The 9,238-nt window shown below is 43.3% G+C and overlaps 1 protein-coding gene across 3 annotated transcripts in view; it reads left to right on the top strand.

Annotated features, from left to right (window-relative positions):
• Window positions 1-716: 716 nt before the first annotated feature.
• The window catches only part of dpf1 (D4, zinc and double PHD fingers family 1), a 43,388-nt gene continuing 34,866 nt past the window's right edge, over window positions 717-9,238 (top strand). For 2 of the 3 annotated variants that reach the window (XM_042063466.1, XM_042063467.1), the window contains exon 1: window positions 717-804. In XM_042063466.1, the coding sequence (XP_041919400.1) occupies window positions 773-804 (32 nt within the window). In that variant the 5' untranslated portion in view covers window positions 717-772. Of the gene's footprint in view, window positions 805-1,867; window positions 1,927-9,238 lie in introns of those variants that run through there. The other variant, XM_042063468.1, reaches the window with a different exon arrangement.

The following is a 9,238-nucleotide window of genomic DNA, read 5'->3' on the forward strand; positions in this document are numbered from 1 at the left end:
TAGTGGGAATGACACGTGTGTGTACTTCTTCACGTGAATGTATACCATCAAAATCTATTTGACGTTGATACCAAGAGTAGTTGCTTATAAAATATAGCTCAAAAGAGGTTAATTGTTGCATAGTGTTGATTAAAATATTTGTCATTTTAATCATTTGCCAATACCTACTGAAATGATCAGACACATATTTCAACGTACACAATGGACACATTTTCCTACAGTCCTTTAGAAATGTATGTGATAAAACTGTAACATAATGCATATGTCACTGCAATTAAACCTGCATTTATTTATATATAAAGTAAAAAAATATCCTAGGTGTGTGTGTGTGTGTACAATTAAACTGACCATGTTTATTTTTGGACGCTACCATTGAAGAAAACTGCAGGAAAACACTGCACCGGCAGAATCCTACACAAAAGCAAGGAGGAAATTGTGTAAGGTCTGCACACACTACAATTAAAACTGATGCTCCGACATCTCAACCTTGACATTACAGTAAATGTTTTGGCTTATCTGAGTAGTCTTAGGCGGGACTATTATATGGTTAAAAGTGTTCCTTGCTGGTAGTTGTAGTGCATTTTCTATACGTATGTTTAATATCAATGCGTATAAAAACTACATTTCCCCCAACATGCCAATAAGTAATCCCCCTCCTATTGGCTGGATGCTCCAGCCGCAGCCCCTGAGAATGAATGAAATTGAAATTGCTGGTATATTACATGTACAATACCGGGCATCTGCAGTCTACATTGTATCATTCTATATCAAAATGGCCACAGTGGTTCAAAACCCTCTGAAAACGTAAGTAAATGCATTTTGTTCTGGTTTATTACAGAAATGTGCGGAGCCATGCCGTACTGTTTAGTTTTCTAAAAATTGCATGAAATCCTTATAACAGAGTTGGAAGTGTCAATACGTGCACTGTGGCCGGCAGCGTGAACACTGGAGGAATGGCTAAAAGTCTTAGTACGGCGTCTTTATTTGGCATCTGGGTAACATTTTCACAGAGCGGTAGTGGTTGACATGCCGCGCGTTCACAATTTTCTGTATTTGGCACACCGTAGCTTCTACTGAGCGATATGGTGGAATGTGAAAGTGGCATTTACGTGACCCGGCGTCCCTAGTTAATAGCATACATTGATCTCTATGAACTTGCATGTTCGTAAATCGGGAGATGATTTTTCTTTTCTTTTGATATAGCGACGTTCCATCAGCCCCAAAATAACAGACAAAACGCCAAAGATGGAATCGTCGCCAACATATTACCTGTGCACGACGAAATTATAGAGTTAGAAACAATACACCAAGCTCTCCAAACAGCTCTCGGCAATTGTCGGCTTTAGTCCTTAAAAACCATTCACTTACTAATACTGCATTTTATGTTTTTGCTGTCCGTCAAAGATTAGGCTATTTCCTATGTGCCCTTACAACCTTAGCTTTGAAGTGGCCAGAATATTGACCAACAACTATAATGATGAAAACGCATCTGTATTTAGTCGTCTGAAATATGTAGGTATTGATACGGTTAATTTAAGAGTGCTTATGCCTATGCTGCGTTATAAGGACAGACATTTACTGTAACCTCCCGCTCCCCTACCGAATGAACGATTGACATTCCATCAAGTTTCCGTACGATTCCTTTGTGCGGATTGACAAGAAATTGTACGCGTGCGGAACGCAGACGCCCGCACGGGCTGGCAGCCAAAAGGTGGCTTTGCGTCTGTCTCAGAAACCGAGACCTTATCGAAGGGCATACTTTGCTGCTTGCCTCTGCTAGGATATGTATACATATATTTAAAAACCAGACTGAGTCTAGTTGTCCCACACTCCTATTCGTCTCTTTGTGGTAACCGTATAAGCTATCCTACCTGTGCGGAGTGTGGGTGATGCAGAACTGCACCCGCTCCTGTCACCCATCGCAAGGTACAGTTTAAACGACATTTCATGCAGTACTTCAAAACGTATCCGCACCTATTTTGCGTTGTCTTGGCAAGTTAAACCGTGGTAATAGCCTAGCAATGTTTTTGATTTCATCAGCCGGCACAAACCAACTGTGATGGTATTTAATGAAGCCTGAATTATTAAGTGATATGTGGAATACAAACTGTCTGCCTCTTTAGTATTCTTTTTGTGTCCACGAGACTTCAAACACTGTTTTGTGTCACTTTCATGAGAGCTGCCTTGGTATAGAATCACCCAGCCTTTAATAAGAGAATATAAAGACATATTCGGTTGTCTTTTTACTAATTATTTGGTGAACTGTCAAACAGTTTGATGATGGCATATATATTTGAAATCTCTGAATGGTTCTGCTTCACCTGGTGGGAACCAAGTGTCCTCCTCTTCTTAGTCCTGTGTATTGTATACATTCATTCATTCATGGTCGCTGAGTTACAGCACTTTGAAGCAGGGTTTTCTTCAGGTCCATGTGTTGTAAGTGGCAAAAGGATACATTTTTCTCCTGTGGCACAAGTTCAATTGCACATGATATGAACATGGTGAACATGGTATCACTGTTCACTGTTCAAAATATACCCTGTGGTGAATGCAAACTGACCATGTTGACACCTTAGAGGAAGGTTACAACAGACTGAAATGAACTGAAAAAGAGCATAGACCAAACATGCTTGCATAACTGATGGCAACAGTTATGTTTGATGTTATATGATGTATGATGTTTGATGTTACATCTGAATGCAAGAAGATTAGTAAAGTCCATTAATCAAATGATCCAATGGGGGTTCTCTTGGTGTCTGCTTATTCCCTAAAATTACTTTGACACATCTCTAGAAAATGAGAGTAGTCTTGTGAGGATTCTTCACTTTTCCACAGGATTAGTCTTTCAAAGCTTTTTTCACCCCTCTCCGCTCCATTCTCCCTCTTTTTGCTGTGTCTTTCACCCTCCCCGTCTGTATCGGGCCATTTGCCTAAACCTGACCACTATTCAGTTCGAAGGATTCCATTGGCATGGGTGGCATCAATGTGCTCTTGGTTTGTTTTTTTCTCCACACTGCCTACCAGCTGCATCCTCAAACATGACTTAAGTCTTCTCTCCTCACTCTCCCCTTCTCTCTCCTCTCCTCTCCTCTCTCACTGTTGTCTCCTCTGCTCCTCTCCTCATCTGTCACTTCTATTGTTTCTCACTCTCATTTTTAAACAAGGCTCTTTTCTCTCTTCTTCCTCATTCCCGGGTTATTCTCTTTTCATTTTCTGATTGCGCCCCTCCCTCCCCACCCCTCACCCCCTTTCCCTCAATACTTTCTCTCTGTCACTTCGTTGAGGGAGCTGCCGTATGCTGACTGTTCTGATAGTTATTCTGCCTTGCCTGGTTGATCAGAGGGAAATGAATTCTATATAATACTGCACTGAGCCTCTGCTAAAGTGGCCCTGTGCTGAATGCATTGGAGCCTGAACCCATTGCCTCATTTCTCGATTGTTCTCTTTCTCTCTCTCTTTCTCTCTCTCTCTTTCGTTCTCTCTCTCTCACTGCCCTGTTTTGGTTTGTTTGCATAATGTCTACAGCAGTTCTGTAACGGCATTTTTTTTTCTCAGTCAGTCAGCTTCTTTCTCTCCCTCTCTCTCTCCGCAACTTATAGATCCTCATTTTCTTTACAAGTCTAGCAAGGGAGAGAGAGAGAGAGAGAATGAGAGAGAAAGAGAGAATGAAAGAAAGAGAGACACAGATAGGTATTTTTAGCTCTATGACCTATTTCTCCAAAGCTACCTAACTGACTGTCAGTCATAGCACTGTTGCTTGGGGATGGAACAGTGTATGGTGGCCGTTTGTGCTTGTAGTTTGGAGGCTGAGTTGGCGGAAGAAGGCCAGAGAGAAGGAGAGGCTGATGGCTAGACTCAGCTGGATCTGTTGGCCAGGTAGTTGCTAGGTGCACAAGGCGACATTTATGAAGAATAATCAGGAGGGTGCTTATTGACTGTGTGTGTGTATGTGTGTGTGTGTGTGTGTGTGTGTGTGTGTGTGTGTGTGTGTGTGTGTGTGTGTGTGTGTGTGTGTGTGTGTGACTGTGTGTGTGCACCTGCAATGGACAGACACACACATTACATTGCATTATATTTGGCTGGCGCTTTTTAGCCAAAGCGACTTCCAACCAGGTAAACAATCAAGGCAGAGTGTTATAAGGACAGTTAGTGCAGCAGTAAGTGCTACTTCCATACAGTCATATAGGTGTCTCTGAAATTATCATGTTTCTCAGGATGCTGCACAGTGCATGTGGTTCATAAATTAGCAGGTGTGCTATCACACTGAGAGCTGAAGCATGACGCGAAGGGAGGAGACAGACAAAAAGAAAAAGAAAAAAAAAACACAGATGAAGCACCAGGCCCACATTCAGGCCCATTCGATCAGCCTGGCCGGGTAGAGAGGGCCTCAATGAACGCATCAGTGACTGTGCTGCTCTTACATTATACATGAATAAATAAATGCAGATAGTCTTCTGCCATGTCAAGAGTTGGAGTGACTGTCATACGAATCGGGACGGGTCTGACACGAGGTTGGCGCCATGCTTCTCTCCTCTAATGGCACACTCTGCAGTAACCTAGATAGTATTCTCAAAGAAGCGTTTCGGGAGGAGAAATCTATTGCCTCTGACATTAAGAAGAAGACGAGGTGAACAGTGTGGCAGACAAGTTGATACTCCAAACCCACTACATTTCGTCCATGTAGAGTACACAGTCAGCACTAGACTGCCTGTGTTTGCCTTTGCGATTAACATTATGCAAATGTGTCTCTCTTAAAGTACAGTATCTGTGTGGGGTCTGTGTGTACCTTTGTGTGTTTACGTTACGTTAGTTCATTCGAGTTCATTCCCAAAGCAGCGAAAGTGCGACTGTGATTGTGGTTTTTTGTTTTCTTTTCTTTAGTCGGACTGTTTACTCCAGTGAATGTGTTGCTCTTGTGGTGCGTAGCCTCAGATCAATTGTAATTACCGCGCCATGGCTCCACATGGGGGATTGTTTTACTGTTCTGTCTCAAAATGGCTGAAAGACATAAATTTCCAGGTGCTCTAATGAAAAAACATTATTTGAAGTTATCTAGGAGAACGTGCACATTTATATGTGTGTAATGTATAGTCCGTAAGCCGGTAGATCATTTTTATGTGGCAGGTATGAACAGTTTGTGTGCATAGAAATTTGTTTTGTTCGTTGTGTGTTTGTTTGTGTGAGTGTGTGTGTGTGTGTGTGTTTTTTGTTTGTCCACTGTTTTTTTCTTAATAAACCTCGCAGAGCACCTGAGGGCGTTTATGTTGTGGGTGTCTTTGTGACTTATTTCCTAAGTGAAGCTATTTATACGGCAAAGCATTTCTGTGTTTGGCTGTATGTTTGTTTTGTTTGTTGTGTGTGTGTGTGTGTGTGTGTATGTGTGTGTGTGTGTGTGTGTGTGTGTGTGTGTGTGTGTGTGTGTGTGTGTGTGTGTGTGTATGTGTGTGTAGTTTTGTTTTATTGTCTGCCTGTAGATATTTGTGCACCAGACTATATTGCACATTTGTGTTTGCATTACTTTGTTTTGTGTCTGTACGTGTTGGTGTCTGTGTCTCATTTGTTTACACTTTCTGTCCGTTTTTTTGTGTGAGTCAGTTTATCATTGTGGCTTTTTTATGCATCTATATGTATATTTGCAGTGCATTTGCCTGTTTTATGTTTTTGTATTCTGTGTTCATTTGCATGTGCATGAAAGTGTTAGTGTATTGTATCCGGGAGGGACATGTGACTATGTGAGTGTTTGAAAGACAACCTGTGTTTATGTTTGCTTAATCTCCTGTTGTGTGCACTACTCACATTCATTACTAACATACACTACTAACATTCACCTGTATATGCTTTTGCTCTGTGCGTTTGCATTGTTTGTGTTCTGTGCAGTGATTTAAGAGCATGTGATGTGTATATGTCAGTTTGTGTGCATGCCTGTGTATTCTGCCTGTGTGTGCATTTATGGTGGTGTCAGGTGTCACATGTATGTGCTCTGTAGTTGTGTGTGTGTGTATAAGTGGCTGGGAGTGTATCTGATTAATTGTGAATACTGCGTTTGCCTCTTTCTGTGTGATTGTGTATACTGCACTTCTCACTGATGTCGGTAGGCCTCCTTATGGATGTTAGTTTGTGTGATTGTGGACCCTATGGAATATGGGTTGGTGTATATAGTGTGTGCTCTGTGTCTGTATACATTCAAGGTGTGTTCAGGCTTGTATTTTGTGATTGCATATCCTGTGTTTGTGTATGTGTGTGTGTCTGTCTGTGTGCTTTTGTGTGTGTGTGTGTGTATGTGTGCTTTTGTGTGTGTGTGTGTGTGTGTGTGTGTGTGTGTGTGATTGCGTATGCTGTGCTTGTGTGTCTGTGTGCAGCGGACCATGCCTCTGGAGCAGTGCTGGCGGGTGCAGTAGTCCAGTGCTGAATGCGGGTCCATCAGACGAGATTTATGGCTCTTCCACTTTGGCTGTTATTACATAGATGGATCCTCTCCTCAATCCGGAGACATTATGAAAGTGCTGCAGGAAGAAATGTTCATTGCTCTCTAGCCGGTCACACAAACTTCAGCTTCACCCACTTGAAATCCACTTGGCTGGACCGGGAATGTCTGAATGCTGACGTATAACCCTTCCTTGTTCATGATGTAGTGGGAATGTCCAAAGAAAGAGGATTTTGGGAGTTCTGTGTATATGCCCCTGCCTCATTCTAACTAGAGTTCATCAGTTTGACTCTACTCAGAGGTAGTGTTACCAGTAAATAGTGTGCAATTAGCAGAGCATTTTATGTTGTTTTTGGGAGGAATGAACGGCGTCTTGTGAAGAAATAGAAATGAGAAACAAACAGTAAACAACCACATTGCAAGGGCTAATCATAACCCCTGTTGGAAATAGCCTTATGAACTTTTCCATGTTGGAATGGCCCCACAAAGATGCTCATAAATTCCAAACAGAAGTCTCGGGAAGACTTCTCGGGAAAGCGGCTAGACCATGAAGTGAGGCTATAGATGGAATTGTAACCATGGGATGTATTATGAGTTAAAGAGCACAGCTCCAGCGCCTTTTACTGTAAACTGGCCTCCTGGCTCCCATTTTCTAGGTTGTATAGTTTTTTGCCATCCCCTACTCCGACAGTGGCGCTTCACTCCGTGGCAATGACTGACAGTTACAGCACCCATTTAAAACCTCAGTGTCCACCATGGTGCCACTATGCTGTAGGAGTGGCTAGCTACTATGCTTTTCTCTGACCCCCCCCCCCCCCCCCCCTTCCACACACACACACATACACACACACACTCCTCCTCCTCTCTTTGTGTGTGGCTTACATAAGCATGTATTTACCTCTGGAGAAACATGCATCAGGACACCAGGGCCACACGCGCTCAGGGTTATGTCACGCCACATGCTGGCTTTCATCTGCCCGGGCTGAGCTAGCAAATCAGCCACCTGGAAGAGCACAGTGGTTGCAGTGGACGGAGACTCTGGAGTTGACTCGTTCCACTGTGTACAGTACAGTTGTTGGATTGGTGCTGTAGGCAGTGACTTGAATACTCAAGTGACATAAATTACTCAAGGCACTTTAAGAGGTAATGAGAGGTGATGATGTAGAAAACACCATTCTAACACTTACTGTGTAAGACTTTGATGTCTTTAGTTTGAAACTACCATTTCCATATGATCCAATGCTTGCAAAAGTGAGTTCCACAGACATTGTATCTGGTCTAGATGTAGAATTAGATCTCTGGCATTGGTGTAGCAAGGGGCTATGGAGAATGTACTTTGACAGTACTCCGTGCATTACAAAAGGGAATTCAACAGCGACCACATCATTTGATTTTTAGGTTCCTCTTCTTATCATTCTGATGACAATGCAGATTATATTTCAGCACATTCTGGTGAAATGAAATCAGGACCCTGGCATAGCCATGTATTCCACTGTTGCTGTAAGATTTGGAGAAATTATACAATTTTAATGATATAATAATTAATTAAAAAAAAGAAGCTCTTGAGCATGCAGCGGGCTAGCCTTTTGTTGTTACAAATATGGCAGTGCACATCCAGATAGCCACACTCATGTTTGTTTGCCTCATCACAAAGTTCCGGTTCAGCAATGCAGATGCAAAGTGATTATCATCTGGTCACCTTGCATGTGGCAGTCAGAAGCATGGTGTGTACAGCTGAGCCAAAGAGAGGCTGTGCCATGTTAGCGTGAGCTAACGTTAGCGTTATCTGTGGCCTGTTACAGAGCTGTGGTCACAGGGAGTGCCCGGGATTGTACTGAGGAAAGGAAACTTGTCATTGGCCCTTACTGGGCCATCGTGCAGCTTTGTGTCATTGTGGCTGCCATTGCAGAGATGCTGCAAAAAAAAAAAACACTGTAGCAAAAGCATGTTTCCATAGAGCTCCGTAGACTATATAGCATGTGTAGGGCTGATTGCTGGTCTAATCATGTCTGTGTGAGTGGGTAAATGTATGTGTTGTTCACAGTGTTTGAATGGGACTGGCTTTCCAGGGCTGGTCCTCAGTGACCTAGCTTTGGAGGAGGCACAGGGGAAAAGCTGTGGCCCGTCTGTAGAGAGAGAGAGAGAGACAGAGAGAGAGAGAGAGATGAAAAAGAAAGCTAGATAAATCATTTGACTGGGTTCTGAGAAAGAGGGTAGGAGCAGGGAGTGGAGGAGAGGGAAGATGGGGGGGGGGCAGGGGGAAGGGGAAGGGCAGGCTGGGTTGGGGGAGGAGGAGGGGTTGGGAATGCGAGATGGAGAGAGGGGAGGGTTCGCCTGGGTAAGGGTGATATTGCATACTGTAATCTACAGACAGACACGCTGGGGGGATGGGTGCACAGATTTCCTCCCTCTCCCGCCAGGCCCCAGCTCACTGAATAAGCCCCAGCCTGGGCTCTTGGCAGTGTGGGCACGCAGGATGAGGAGGGTGCTCTGGCACCATGCCAGACTGATTTCAAACTAATACTCCTCAATACTCCCTCCCTGTGATCGTTTACCTGTGGATGGATGGGCTTGTCACGACTCCATGCATCTGTGCAAATGCATTAATCATTAAAGGTGAATAACAATGAAAGGATTGGACTTAGCACTAACCAAAGGCCCTGGCCTCACTTTTGATAGTGTTTTTCCATAGATAATAAGAGATTGTCAGACGGCAATAAATCGTTTGTGTTCATTCTAGAGGACAGTCCTGGGTTTCTTAACCTGATGGATGAAGCCTTGCTCATACACCTTTCTCAGGAAATGTGTCACAAT

Source organism: Alosa sapidissima, chromosome 15 (assembly GCF_018492685.1).
Source record: "Alosa sapidissima isolate fAloSap1 chromosome 15, fAloSap1.pri, whole genome shotgun sequence".
Taxonomy (NCBI): domain Eukaryota; kingdom Metazoa; phylum Chordata; class Actinopteri; order Clupeiformes; family Clupeidae; genus Alosa; species Alosa sapidissima.